The following is a 14853-nucleotide window of genomic DNA, read 5'->3' as shown; positions in this document are numbered from 1 at the left end:
CTGGAGATTCCTCAGGGCTGCGGGGGCTTCAGGGCTGTGACGGCCTCCTTCATAGGAGGGAACGTTAGGGGCAGAGGAGGCCGGCCTGGGGGTGCTGCCCCGGAAGCCAGCCAGCTGTGAGCAGGAGCTCAACTCTGACACTCACCTGGTGTCTCTGGATCCCGGTTTTTCTCACCTGCCGATGAAACAGCACACCTGCACGCACCCACCATCCTTCTGGGCATGTGGTAATTAACGGGTCACCTTTATTGAGCACCTGCTGTGTGCCAGCTCAGCAAGGCTTTATTCCAATTATGGGTGCAGGTCTTCCTGTTCCCCCCAAAGTCAGGTCTCTTATCCCCATGTTGCCAAGGAGCAGAGAGGCTGGCCCAGGGCTGCCTGACTCCCCAGTGGGTCTCCCCTCTTGCCTGGTTCTGACTTGTATCCTTTATAATAAAGCTGATTAAAGTCCAGCACTTTCCAGAGTTCTGTGAGCCAATGAACAATCAGTTGTGAGGGGGGAAGTGGGAACCTCAGAATTTGTAGGCAGCTGGACAGAAGTACGGAGGCCTGGTGACCCCTGACGTATAGCTGGTGTCTGAAGTGAGGGCCAGTCTGTGGAGGAAGCGCCCTCCTCACCTGGGAAGTCCCTGCAGAGATGGATGTGGCTGCTGGAGCCCTTGAAGGTTTTCAGAGAGGGGATCGCAGAGCTGAGCTAAGACCCCCAGCACCCTGTCACTGACTGTCCTTTCCCCTCGACCGTGGACCATGGACCGTGGACCAGTGGGGACCATGTCTGGCCTTTTCTCTCTAGAGCTGGGCGCACAATGAGCCCGCAGTGAGTGTGTGTTGGCCTGGCCTCCCGTTGACCAATCACTCAGCACATCCCCGAGACTCTCCACTTGGTCTGGTGCCTATACTGACATCTCCGCGTGGAGGTCGACCTTCTCTTTCAGCACCAGGGGCATTAATTCCCTATTCCTCCAGTCGCCACACAAAACAGGTCACATCTTCAGGAGCAAAGTGGTCCCTTTCCTCCCTCTCGCAGGTGAGCACAGGCTCAGGTGAGCCGTGGAGCCTGGCCACCATGATGCTAGAAACATTGTTTGGAAAACACTCTGTACCTCCAGGCACAGCCATCGAAGGGTTTGTGCCCAGACGGAAATGCCCAGCTGGCAAGGGAAGCAGATAAATGCCTGGGCCCCCGACAGCCCTTTCAACAAGCGCCTTCTAAACAAACAGAAGCCATGACCAGAATTCTCAAGGAACCTGTGAAAAGGCTGCTGTCTTTGGCAACCAAAATGACTCTTGCATTCTGAAGGTCGGAGTGGCTCTCGGGCTCCTGGGAGAAGCGGATGTGCCCTAAATAACAAACAGCCATCCCGGCCGGGCGTGAGAGCTTGACGCGTTGCCTTTGAGAGCTGGGGCGGGGTGGTTGGAGGAAAGAAGATGCTCTGCTGTCATTTCTTCTTACTTTAAGTAAACATCTGACAGCAGCTGTAAATACTTGTTTACAGTGAGTTACAGTGAGTTCAGAGTCACGGACAGTTCTGGAAGGGCACCTTTCTGCTTTCTGACAACCTTCCTATGGGGCTTCCCGGGTGGCTCAGCGGTAAAGAATCCACCTGCCCATGCAGGAGATGCGGGTTCGATCCCCGAGTCGGGAAGATCCCCTGGAGGAGGACATGGCACTCCACCCCCCGTACTCTTGCCTGGAGGATTCCGGGGACAGAGGAGCCGGGCGGGCTACAGTCCATGGGTCGCAAAGAGGCGGACACGACTTGAGCACAGACGCACAGTCTTCCTGTAACCAGTCCTTCCGGCAGTCAGGAAATGACTGTGGGACCTTGTCTGAGCCCCGGGCTCAGCAAGTGTGTGCTCTGGGGCGCAGGCGGTGGTGACAGCGACTTTGGCCGAGGCACCCAGAGCCTCAAGTAGCAGCACCCACCTGGCAGGTGATGCCGCCCCCTCACCCCGGCTGCCCGCGCCTCTGACGGGCAGGCTGGACGGAGGCCGTCTTTGGTGATGGCTGGAGGGCGTGGCGGGAGACCTCGGCCTCTGGTGTCAGGCCAGGACCCGGGCTCACACCCGTCTGCCCCTCAGGGGAGGACCGCTTCGGAAGACGAGTCGTCACGTTCTGCTGCTGCCGGATGCCCCCCTCCCACGAGCTCAACCACAGGCGGCTGCTGGAGTAAGTCTGTCCTGTGCCCTGCATGCCCCCCCTTCCCCCCCGTCCCTCCTCCGTAGGCGCCACCCTCCCCTCCCCCACGTGCGTCCCTCTCCCTGGGCAGGTGCCTCTCCGTCACTCTCAGCACAGAGTGGATGCTCAGGGTCAAAGGCTAACAGACACTGACGGACTCTTGGGTCCCTGAGGGGGTGTCGTCAGTGCCAGGGGACAGTCCCCCCCGCAGGACCGATGCCTGACCCCCGTCCAAGCCACGCAGGCGGCCCTCTGTGTCCACTCGGGAGGCAGCCCCTCCCCACTGCCCCTGACCCGCGGTGGCCTCGTCCTGCATCCTGTCCCTGTTCTCTGTGCGGCCGCACTGGCCCCGGGGCCCCCTCCCTGGCTGGACCCCGAGAGCGTCGGGAGAGCTGGCGTGGTCCCCTTTGCAAAGCTCCTGCCCAGAGTCGCCCCAGTGAGCAGGCGACCTCGGGTCTGGTGAGAGGCTCCACCCGGGGAGGAGAAAGCTGAATGCTGAGGCCACCGAAGCTGCTTGAAATCGAGCGAAGTGCCCTCCCGCCCAGCGGGTCCTGCTGGGGGCCAAGTCCCCGCCCAGGTTACCTGCCAGGCCTGTGTGACTTTCCTGGACACCATGTCCCTGGCATTTTCTGCTCAGCCGTCAGATTCTCCTCTCCGGCCACGTGCCAATGGCTCTTCACTCACTTGGTCAAGCCCCGGCCCGGCGCTGGGCGTCCCTGGGAATGTCTGTGTCCCCTTGTGAGGGACAGAGGAGCGAAGTCTGGCCCAAGGCGGGCTCGCCCACTGCTGGGACGGCTCGGCGGCCTTAACTCCACCATCACTGCTTCCAGATCCACTTTTCTCTTGACTGAGAAAGCCCAGCCACAGCTCAAAGCCGCCACTGTGGCCTGGAGCCCCAAACTCCCAAGTGAACGAAGGCACAGTTGGATTGTAGACGAGTCCAGAAGCCTTTGGGCTGCTTGTTTCGTGAGAATTCCTGGGACCCCAGGCATCCACTAGTTTGTTAAAGGATCCTCCACCAGCTGCTGCAGATAGAACAGCCCCTGGGCTCTTTCAGGCTGTGTTTGCCAGGCTCCCAGGGAAGGCGGCTGTGGTCCCACCACCGGCTCAGAGAAGCCGTGCCTGAATTCCTGGAGCGCCGGGGCAGATTAATCACGGGCTATGCTTCTAGATGATGAATGTCTCAGACCACTCGAGGTGAGAGAACCTGGCCAAACCAGCTGGACGTCGCGAGGCAGATTGCTGACGGGGTCAGGAGCGCTCCATCTGCAGCTCCAGTGCAGGTGGCTGGACGAGGGCTTCTCAGGCAGGTCACGTGCGCAGGCCGGGAAGAGGCGCGCCCTGCAGCCTGGAGAGTGGTGGCGGGATTTGTAGAGCTTATCCTGTGGAGCGCGGTCAAAGGACAGAAGCGGGTCTGCTTTCCAGTGAAAAGAAAACGTCTGTCTGCATGTTCAGTGGTGTCCAACTCTCTGTGGCCCCGTGGACTGTAGCCTGCCAGGCTCCTCTGTCCATGGGATTCTCCAGGCAAGAATACTGGAGTGGGTGGCCACTTCCTCCTCCAGGGGATCTTCCTGACCCAGGGGATCTAACCCACGTCCCTTGCATTGGCAGATGGATTCTTTACCACTAGCACCACCTGGGAAGCCCAAGAGAAAGCGTGCTAGGAGCGAATCTGAAAAGGAGGAATCACTTGCTTCTAGACAGACAGCCGGACAGCAAGGAGTCTGAAGCGGAGGGGCTGAGTTAGTCCTGGGTTTGAATCCCAGTTCATCCACTGTGTCAGTTTCCTGTGGCCCTTGCAACAAATCACCAAACGCTGAGTGGTGTAAAGCAGCACACTGATTCTCCCCTAGTCGCGGGGGCCGGGAGTCTGAAGGCACGGTGTCCTGTCAGCGGGGCCGCAGGCCCCCCAGGGGAAGCTTCCAGCAGGCCCCCCAGGGGAAGCTTCGCCTCCAGCAGGGGAACATTTCTTGCCTCTTGCAGCTTCTGCTGGGGTGGCTCTCGGCGATTTCACACCCTCCCGGCCGCCAGGCCGCATTGCTCTCTGCTTTGCGTCTGTCTTCACGTGGCTCACTCCGCTCTGTGACTTTCCCTCTTTTGAGCCATCTTACCAGGATATGAGAGGTTGCATTTAGTGCCCCCCCAGTCCCCCACCACCCCCCCGGATAATCCACACAGTCAAAGTCTTTGGCAGTCAATAAAGCAGAAATAGATGTTTTTCTGGAACTCTCTTGCTTTTTCGATGATCCAGCAGATGTTGACAATTTGATCTCTGGTTCCTCTGCCTTTTCTAAGTCCAGCTTGAACATCTGGAAGTTCACGATTCACATATTATTGAAGCCTGGCTTGCAGAATTTTGAGCATTACTTTGCTAGCGTGTAAGATGAGTGCAATTGTGCAGTAGTTTGAGCATTCTTTGGCATTGCCCTTCTTAGGGATTGGAATGAAAACTGACCTTTTCCAGTCCTGTGGCCACTGCTGAGTTTTCCAAATTTGCTGGCATATTGAGTGCAGCACTTTCACAGCATCATCTATTAGAATTTGAAATAGCTCAACTGGAATTCCATCACCTCCACTAGCTTTGTTCGTAGTGATGCTTCCTAAGGCCCACTTGACTTTGCATTCCAGGATGTCTGGCTCTATGTGAGTGATCACACCATCGTGATTATCTGGGTCATGAAGATCTTTTTTGTACAGTTCTTCTGTGTATTCTTGCTACTCTCTTTTTATATCTTCTGCTTCTGTTAGGTCCATACCATTTCTGTCCTTTATTGAGCCCATGCTTGCATGAAATGTTCCCTTGGTATCTCTAATTTTCTTGAAGAGATCTCTAGTCTTTCCCATTCTATTGTTTTCCTCTATTTCTTTGCATTGATTGCTGAGGAAGGCTTTCTTATCTCTTTGTGCTATTCTTTGGAACTCTGCATACAAATGGGTATATCTTTCCTTTTCTCCTTTGCTTTTCTCTTCTCTTTTTTTCACAGCTATTTGTAAGGCCTCTTCAGACAGCCATTTTGCCTTTTTGCATTTCTTTTCCATGGGGATGGCCTTGCTCCCTGTCTCCTGTACAATGTCACAAACCTCTGTCCATAGTTCATCAGGTACTCTGTCTATCAGATCTAGTCCCTTAAATCTATTTCTCACTTCCACTGTATAATCCTTAGGGATTTGATTTAGGTCATACCTGAATGGTCTAGTGATTTTCCCCACTTTCTTCAATGTAAGTCTGAATTTGGCGATCAGGAGTTCATGATCTGAGCCACAGTCAGCTCCTGGTCTTGTTTTTGCTGACTGTATAGAGCTTCTCCATCTTTGGCTGCAAAGAATATAATCAATCTAATTTTGGTGTTGACCATCTGGTGATGTCCATGTGTAGAGTCTTCTCTTGTGTTGTTGGAAGAGGGTGTTTGCTATGACCAATGCATTCCCTTGGCAGAACTCTATTTTTTTTTTTTTTTTTTAATTTGCCCTGCTTCATTCTGTACTCCAAGGCCAAATTTGCCTGTTACTCCAGGTGTTTCTTGACTTCCTACTTTTGCATTCCAGTCCCCTATAATGAAAAGGACGTCTTTTCTGAGTGTTAATTCTAGAATGTCTTTGTAGGTCTGCATAGAACTGTTCAACTTCAGCTTCTTCAGCATTACTGGTGGGGCATAGACTTGGATTACCATGATATTGAATGGTTTGCCTTGGAGTCGAACAGAGATCATTCTGTCGTTTTTGAGACTGCATTCAAGTACTGCATTTCAGACTCTTGTTGGCTATGACAGCTACTCTATTTCTTCTAAGGGATTCTTGCTTTGACTGTGTAGAACACAATAAACTGTGGAAATTTCTGAAAGAGATGGGAATACCAGACCACCTGACCTGCCTCTTGAGAAATCTGTATGCAGGTCAGGAAGCAACAGTTAGAACTGGACATGGAACAGGCTGGTTCCAAATTGGAAAAGGAGTCGATCAAGGCTATATGTTGTCACCCTGCTTATTTAACTTATATGCAAAGTACATCATTAGAAACGCTGGGCTGGATGAAGCACAAGCTGGAATCAAGATTGCTGGGAGAAATATCAATAACCTCAGATATGCAGATGACACCACCCTTATGGCAGAAAGTAAAGAAGGACTAAAGAGTCTCTTGATGAAAGTGAAAAAAGTTGGCTTAAAGCTCAACATTCAGAAAACAAAGATCATGGCATCCAGTCCCATCACTTCATGGCAAAAGGATGGAGAAACAGTGGAAACAGTGGCAGACTTTATTTTGCGGGGACTCCAAAATCAGTGCAGATGGTGACTGCAGCCATGAAATAAAAAGACACTCCTTGGAAGAAAAGTTAAGACCAACCTAGAGAGCATATTAAAAAGCAGAGACATTACTTTGCAGACAAAGTTCTGTCTAGTCAAGGCTATGGTTTTTCCAGTAGTCATGTATGGATTTGAGAGTTGGACTATAAAGAAAGCTGAGTGCTGAAGAATTGATGCCTTTGAACTGTGGTGTTGGAGAAGGCTCTTGAGAGTCCCTTGGACAGCAAGGAGATCCAACCAGTCCATCCTAAAGGAAATCAGTCCTGGGTGTTCATTGGAAGGACTGATGCTGAAGCTGAAGCTCCAATACTTTGACCACTTGATGCGAAGAGCTCACTGATTTGAAAAGACCCTGATGCTGGGAAAAATTGAGGGCAGGAGGAGAAGGGGACGACAGAGGATGAGATGGTTGGATGGCCTCACCAACTCAATGGACATGAGTTTGAGTGAACTCCAGGAGTTGGTGATGGACAGAGAGGCCTGGCATGCTGAAGTCCATGAAGTCGCAAAGAGTCGGACACACCTGAGCAACTGAACTGATCTGGATAATCCAGGATTAACAGCTCTGATGAGCCTTGTCTTAATCACGTCTACTAAGAGCCTTTTCCAAGTAAGGCCACAATCGTGGGTTCTGGGGATTTGACATTGGAAGTCTTTTGGGGGCCACTTTCAAGCCATCACATCCACTCCCTGGCTGTGGAGGGAGGGAAAAGTTAGGTAAGCTACTTAACATCTCTGAGCTTTAGTTATCACCTAAGAAATGAGAAGAGGGGACTTCCCAGGCAGTTCAGTGGTTAAAACTCCATGCTCCCAATGCAGGGGCGTGTTTTCGATCCCTGGTCAGGGAACTAAGCTCCCAGATGACACACAAGAGCCCGCAAGCAGCACAGCAGAGCCAAACAAGAGCGAGGAAGGAATGAGGACCAGGCCCGCTGCAGGCGGATTCTCATCGTTGGCCTGGAAGCACGCCGCATGCCCCGGTGCTGGCACCCGCTGGGTGCCCACAGCTCCGTAACGGGGAAGGCATATTTGGTTTCCATCAATGTGAGATGTTCACAGCCATTTCCTGTGCTCCGTGCCCAGGTATTTGAAGTACACGCTGGACCAGTACGTGGAGAGCGATTACACCATCGTCTACTTCCACTACGGGCTGGCCAGCCAGAACAAGCCGTCCCTACGCTGGCTCCAGAGCGCCTACAAGGAGTTTGACAGGAGGTGGGTGCCCTCCAGCCTTGGGCGGGGTGAAGGGGAACCGCAGGTGTCCAGCTGAGTGAGGGGGAGGCTCAGGTGACAGGAGGGCTTCTGGCTGTGCAGTGGGTGAGGGCAGGACCCCGAGGGCCAGGCGGGGCACTGGGGTGCCCACCCCTCAGGGCCAGGGGCCTCTGTCCAGCACTGTCATCTAGGGCGGGGTGGGCAGCCACGCAAGACTGCTCAGTGGTGTCTGACTCTTTGTGACCCCATGGACTGTAGCCCACCGGACTCTTCAGTCCATGGAATTTCCCAGGCAGGAATACTGGAGTGGGTAGCCGTTCTCCTTCTCCAGGGGATCTTCCTGACCCAGGGGTCGAACCTGTGTCTCTTGCATCTCCTGCGTTGGCAGGTAGGTTCTTTACAACTAGCACCACCTGGGAAGCCCCGTGATTCTTGAGAAGAAGCAAATAGCATGTTCAAAGAGATCTTTTCCATAAGCTCAGGCTGACAGTGGAAGGATATGTGTGTATGACTGTCTTGAGCTAAAACAGATAAATTTTCAAATGAAAGGTAGTGAACTTCTTTCATTTCTCCCACTTCCCTCAAAGATGGACTGGGGGCAAGAGTGGAATTATAGATCTTGGCTTGATGGAAGCCAAAAGGAGGGGCATCCTAGGCTTCAAAGCCACCTAACAGTGGAGTGCCTGCTACAGGTAGTGAGTTCCCCATCAGTGGAGGTATGTAAGCTGAGCTCCAAATCGAATTGGATGCGAATATACAGCAGAGATTTTCCGTCCACCGTTACCAACATCACTACAAGGATACAGTGGGTTTCCTGCATCTTTTTCTATTCTCTCTGCTTTTGACTTCTCATCTTCCAAACTGTTCTGCCAGGTTGCTCCTTTAAGGAAGAACCATCCACCCAGGAATGTACATGACCCCCTTCTAGGGGTGCCGGTGCTCCTGGCGTGGGTGACACCTAAGAGAACCCACCTTCCTGTAGGGATGGACTTTGTAACAGCTGTGCTCTGGGCCCTTGGACCACCTGAGAGTCACTGCAACTTCCTCCTTCTGAATCACAAGACTGTTTTTTGTTTTTTTTTTTCTGGTAATTAATTAATATTCCTTCGGGAGATACTCTGAGACTGTATAAATATCCGTTTCATGTGCTAACTTTTGCCTCCCTTGCCATTTCTTGGCTTAATTATTATTAAGATGGGTGGCTAATGGTGACTGGGGCTCTTAGCTGGCATTTTACTGTATCGAGGAGCTTTCTCTTTTGGTTTATTTATATCCGTATGGACTTGGGATCTCCCATTTTATTCAATAGTTTATAATCCATGACTATATTTATCCTAACACTCAAATTGTTGAAACTTGGCCAGGTGAGCGTCAGCCTGGCTCCTGTGTCCCTCCGAGCGCCTCCTTTACTTTCTAGGACAATGAGATGCTCCGGGCACATTCCAGGTGGCTTCCCAGGTGGCGCTAGTGGTAAGGAACCCGCTTGCCACTGCAGGGGATGTAAGAGATGCAGGCTTGATCTCCGGGTCGGGAAGATTTCCTGGAGGAGGACATGGCAACCCACTCCAGTATTCTTGCCCGGAGAATCCCATGGACAGAGGAGCCAGGCGGGCTACAGTCCATGGGGTCACAGAGTCAGACATGACTAAAAGCAGCTTAGCACACGCGGGCACACCCAGCCCAGGAATCCGCCGTTTCTCTGGGCCTCGGTTCCGTTAAGGGCGGGCGGTCCTAGGAGCCCGGCCCTGGAAGCAGTGTGTTAGTTGCTGTTGGGCTGTCACGGCTTGCAGGCGAGTCAGTGGACAGTTGTGGTGTGTGTGTGTGCATATACACACACGTATATACATGCACACATCAACGTCGGTCATGTTTGCATTTACCTGTTTCTCCTGGTACCTGCGTGTTCACACCGACATCTATACTAGCTCCCGTACTTTCCCACCAGGGCTCATTCGAGTTTTCCCCTTCCTGCATTCGTAACATCTCTTCTCCACCAGTAAGAGCCTGGCTCCCACTGCCTCTGTGCGTGCTCGGGCGCTCAGTGGGGTCTGACTCTCTGCGACCCCACGGACTGTAGCCCGCCGGGCTCCTCTGTCCATGGGATTTCCCAGCAAGAATACTGGAGTGGGTTGCCATTTCCTCCTGCAGGGGATCTTCCAGACCCGGGGATTGAACCCACGTCTCTTTGTGTCTTCTGCACTGGCAGGAGGATTCTTTACCACTGTGCCACCTGGGAATCCACCGCTCTTACTTGGCCTGCCTGTGGCTAATTGCAAGGCCACCTCTCACTCGCTGAGGCTCTGTTACCGCTGGGGCTGCCCCGCCCCCACACAGCTCCTGCCCGTGTCCCCTGGACTGATGCCCACACCAGGCCGCCGTGGCTGCCCCCTGCTTGCTCCCACAGTTGGTTGGAAATGTCGGGTCCCTTCTCAGCCCCCACCGTCCTCCGCCTGCCTGGGCATAGACACCTCGTGCTGGACTTTCTGTCCACCCCCCTCGCTTGTGTCTGCCTTACTAATCAGCTCCCGGGGACTTGGGGAGACTGATGGGTAATGTTTGCAGATTCCCGTGGTGTCAGTCCTGCAACTGTGACCAGGTCCAAGTGGTCCACGTGGCCCCGCTGGACACGGAACTGGGAGGAGATGGGTGGCCATCCCTTCTTGTGGGTCCTCCCACCCCTGGGATGTAACAGGCGAAGGAGCCCAGGGGCACAGCAGATAGTAAATGTCATGGAGTGATCAGGAATCAGTGAGGTTGGACCATTTGTGTTGTGACCTTTGTGTTTCATATGATTTACTTAATTGTGAGTTGATGTTATTGAATAACGGCTGTTTTTCACAGCTGGCTCCCCGAATGGCTGAAATTCTGGCAGTCAGCTCTTTGAAAGGCGAAGAGCTGGCTTGAGGGTGTCCCTGGCCGACCCAAGTGTGGACGTCCTTCTCCCTCTAGGACACCCCCTCCCCACCAGGCTGCCAGCCCCTTACTGGCGTCACAGACCCCAGCGGGCCCACCCCCTCCCTCCAGCCCTGGGTGGACGCCAGCCTTCTTGGCTCTGCCTGATGGCTCTGGACTGAATTAATCACGAAAGAGGAAGGGAAGTCTGCTAAGAAGCGCCTCATTGAAGGGGATGCCTAGAGCTGTCGCATGATGGAGGTTGGGGGGTCGCGGCTCCACCCTCGCCCGGGTCCGTTCCCTACAGAGCGGGGGTTGTTGCCAAGTTGCCAGTGTGTCCCCGCCCCCAGCCCCGCTGTGAGCATCTATAAGTGGGGGGCTCTGATCTTGCAAACTGTCAAGTGCCATGTGCACACTGCCAGTGATGGGCATGGGGTCCTCATTTTCTCCGTCTATGTCCTTAAATCGACTGTCCAGAAACGCAAGGTTGGGACTGTCCTGGTGGTCCAGGGTTTAAGAATCCGCCTTCCAAGCTGAAGTTCTCGGGTTTGATTCCTGGTCGGGGAACTAAGATCCCACATGCCGTGGAGCAACTAAGCCTGCACGCTGCAACGAAGACCCAAGGCAGCCGAATAAGTAGATAAATAAAATATAAAAAAGGAAAAAAAAGGAATGGAAGGTTCTGAGACTTACCGTCGAGGCCACCGTGCTGCAGTTCGTTTTCCAGCCCAGGGTGTCTCCGTGTGCGTGCTCTGAGACCCCTCCGTCTCCCTCCTCAGGTACAAGAAGAACCTGAAGGCCCTGTATGTCGTGCACCCCACCAACTTCATCAAAATCCTGTGGACCATCCTGAAGCCCCTTGTCAGGTACGAGCCGCTCTCCGCGGGGGTCTCCCCGGGGTCAGACAGCCCGGCCTATCCGGGCACCCAGGCAGTCCTGCTCTGGGGTAACCACCCGCCCCCCGGCTGTGTCGGATCACAGGGCTGACGGTCATGAACAGGAGCCTCGGCTCGAGACCCCAGTGAGGTCAGCTCTGACCTTTTATAGCCCCCTTTTCCTGAGCACCCACATCATGTATCTGTGTCGGGGTCCTGAGACCGCCTCAGGTCAGGGACTCCCCATGAGCACTCCCAGAACTCGGGAAAGCTGTCATACTTGCGGTTCCAGTCTTTACAGGGAAAAGATGCGGGTAGGATCTGGAAAAGGCACGTGGCGTGCCGGCAGCCCGAGCCCAGCTCCCTGCTGTCTTCTCCGGGGCAGGGAGGGTTTGTGCAGGTCAGCTCGGTCCCCTGGCCTCGCTGTGCCGCTCAAGATGAGTGTCACTCACCCCAGAAGCTGGGCGGGTACGGCTGGGGGCCTGGGCACCTGATGGGCCTCCTCTTTCTCCTCCACTAGGGGGCAGCCGGTGCCCGCGGCTCGGCCTCCCGCGGGCTCCGGGCTCCGGTGGGTCTGGGATAAGACAGCTGCTTGGGTTATGGGAGGTGATACCCTGGGCTGATGGCGCAGTGTCTCCTACTGGAGAAGTCCTAGAGAGGGCTCACCTCAGGGCGAGTGTTCTCACCACGCACGTGCACACACGCACGCACAGCCAAGGGGCACACGGAAGCCTCTAGGGGCGATGGTCATGTTGTGACCTGCTTGTGGGATGGTCTCGCAGCGTACGACGTGTGCAAGCTCATTGACTCGTGCATGTGAAATCCGTCCAGCCGTGCAGGTGTCAGGGACACAGCGGTGAAGCTGTAAGCAGCGGAGCGGGCGGGTGGTGTCACAGGGGGTCGTCTGGGCCCAGCAGGGACCTTCTCACCCGGCCCAGCGTCCTCCGCTTCTCCTCACTTTGCGGTTGGGGAAACTGAAGCTCGGTCTTTTTTTTTTAATCAGTTACTTATTTTTGGCTGTGCTGGGCCTCCCTCGCTGCTCCAGCTCTCTCTGGCTGAGGCCGGTGGGGGTTGCTCTCTGTTGTGATGTGCGGGCTTCTCATTGCTGTGGCTTCTCTTGTTGCACAGGCTCTAGGGTGCTTGCGCTTTAGTAGGAGTTGCAGCTCCTGGGCTTTAGGGCACAGGCTCAATTGTCGTGGCGCCCGGGCCTAGTCGACCTGAGGCATGTGGGTTCCTCCCAGATTAGGGATTGAACCCGTGTCTCCTGCGTTAGAAGTCAGATTCCTTACCACTGAACCACCAGAGAAGTCCAATATATATTTTTTTTAATTTAAAAACTTTTTTTTGGCCAAGCCATGAGGCATGCAGGATCTTAGTTCCTGATCCAGGGATCGAACCTGCGCCCCCTGCAGTGGAAGCTCAGCATCCTAACCCCTGGACCGCCAGGGAAGTCCTGAGTCTTGTTGTTAGTAATGGTCCCAGGCTGCAACGTCCACCAGGCATCAGACAGTGGGCTGGTTCGTGTAGAGAGTCGCACTCTTTGCATCAGGGAACCCCACTTTCGACGGGAAGAAAGTGGCTTCAGCCAGGGCTTGTCTGCGTCGTCATCCTTACGCCATCATGGGCCCCAAGAGTGACTGTCCTAGATGGAAATGGGAGGGTGTCTTGCTTGGTCCCCACAGTTGCGGGGATGTGACTCTAGCTTCGTAGAGAGAAGCCTGGTGGGATGTTTGAAGCTGAAGCCGCCCCCGACCCCAGAAGCCCGGCGCCGGGACCCACTCTGCGTGTGGCCCGCAGGTTCCCAGCCACTCACCCTGGAGGCAGATACTGATTTTTATGCCAATGAGGCTCTCCAGCAGGCTGGGTGCATCTGAGGTCTGATGAAAGCAGAGCATCTGCCAGATGTGCGCTGCTTCCTCTCTGCTCTGTGTTTAGGTGGTGTCAGCATTTATGCTTCTTTAATATGAAAAATGCCACGCTGTTTGCTCCAGGGCTCCCGCCCGGCAGCCCGCTCCCCCAGGCCTCCCGGCCTCTTTCCTGCCTCCTAATCTTTTTTTTTTTCCCAACTTTCTTCTGTCTTTTTTCTTTTTTAGTCACAAGTTTGGGAAAAAAGTCACCTATTTCAACTATCTGAGCGAGCTCCGTGAACACCTCAAATACGACCAGCTGAGCATCCCCCAGGAGGTTCTGCGGTGAGTGAGACTGCTATGCCATCCACATCCGCCCGCCCCAGCCTCCCCTCACGTTGAGAGCTTCATTTCCATTCGTGTGCACGGCCAGATCCGGTTCCTGAATCCGCTGCCTCCACAAGGATGCGCCGTAAAAGATGCTGACTGCTGACTCAGAGAGGCGAGCGGGGATGGCTGTGTACATACGCGGATGAGATGTTTCTCTCACCCGCCGCTGCAAAACTGATTAAACAAATAAGCCGCGCTGGTAACTTCTGTTTGCTGCCGTGGTGTTGGCCGGTTTGGCTTCGGGGCAGAGAATGAGGGGGACTTTCTGGGGTGTGTGGATGACGCGCGTGAAACACTCCCAGGCCTGGGGCAGGTGTTCTCAGAACCGCCGGCCTGGTGCTTCTGGGTGGAAGTTTAGCTGATGGGTCCGCTGCTTTGTCTTCTAGGCAGCAGTCCCCTCCTCCGACAGGGGCTCAGGTTGCGGGAGGGAGCCCAGGAAGGCGTGTGGTCAGCCCAGGGCCCCTCCATCAGCCCAAATGGAGCCCAGTCTCTGAGCCCTGCCCCACGCCCTTCTGCCCTTTGCATCCCGCTCTCTGGGGGGCTCCTTTGAGGAAGCCCTGCAGGGAGAGTGGAGGTGGCTCCCTCCCTCTGGGCCCCAAGTCCCATGGCAGGCGCTGGGGATATAGAGCGCCGTAGGGAGTGCGTCCACCCTCAGGACACTCTCGGGTAATGGGGCCACAAGTCCCCGAAAGAGGTGCTGAACCCAGCTGGGGCGGGGACTTGTGAGGAAGGAATATCAGGGGAGGCTTCCAGGAGGAGGTGACTCCTGAAGTGAGTTTTGAAGGGACCATTGGCTAGATCGAGAGTTCAGGGAAGAATCCCTTTCCAGCAGAGGGAAGCTCTCGTGTAGACACGTGGGTAAAGTGTCAGCTAGGGGTTGGCAGGAGAGGATGGCTGTTTGACAGAGGTTGGATTGCTCTTGCTGGCTTTTGTGTGAATGCCCATGGCTACAGGGGCTTGTGAGGGCTCGTGTGTCTGTGCATGCGTGTGCAAGACTGAGATGTGGGCCTGGAAGGATGGGACGCCCAGGGTCCCATCCTGCAGATGCTTGAAGGGCGTGTGACCCAAGATGCTCCCTAGAGCATCAGGGAAGGCTTCCTGGAGGAGGTACCGCTGTGATGAGTCTTAAAAGGGATGAAGATGCTTGTGGGGCGTG

The 14853-nt window shown here is 54.6% G+C and overlaps 1 protein-coding gene across 7 annotated transcripts in view; it reads left to right on the top strand.

The window, feature by feature from the left end:
* ARHGAP8 (Rho GTPase activating protein 8) overlaps window positions 1-14853 on the top strand; it is a 47632-nt gene that overhangs the window by 15996 nt on the left and 16783 nt on the right. For all 7 annotated transcript variants that reach the window (XM_043440633.1, XM_043440632.1, XM_043440635.1 and 4 more), the window contains exons 4-7: window positions 2083-2170; window positions 7565-7696; window positions 11365-11451; window positions 13554-13652. In XM_043440633.1, the coding sequence (XP_043296568.1) occupies window positions 2083-2170; window positions 7565-7696; window positions 11365-11451; window positions 13554-13652 (406 nt within the window). The remainder of the gene's footprint in view (window positions 1-2082; window positions 2171-7564; window positions 7697-11364; window positions 11452-13553; window positions 13653-14853) is intronic.

Source organism: Cervus canadensis, chromosome 21, assembly GCF_019320065.1.
Source record: "Cervus canadensis isolate Bull #8, Minnesota chromosome 21, ASM1932006v1, whole genome shotgun sequence".
Taxonomy (NCBI): Eukaryota; Metazoa; Chordata; class Mammalia; order Artiodactyla; family Cervidae; genus Cervus; species Cervus canadensis.
The sequence above is the reverse complement of the archived record's forward strand: the minus strand, read 5'-3'. Positions and strand labels throughout refer to the sequence as shown.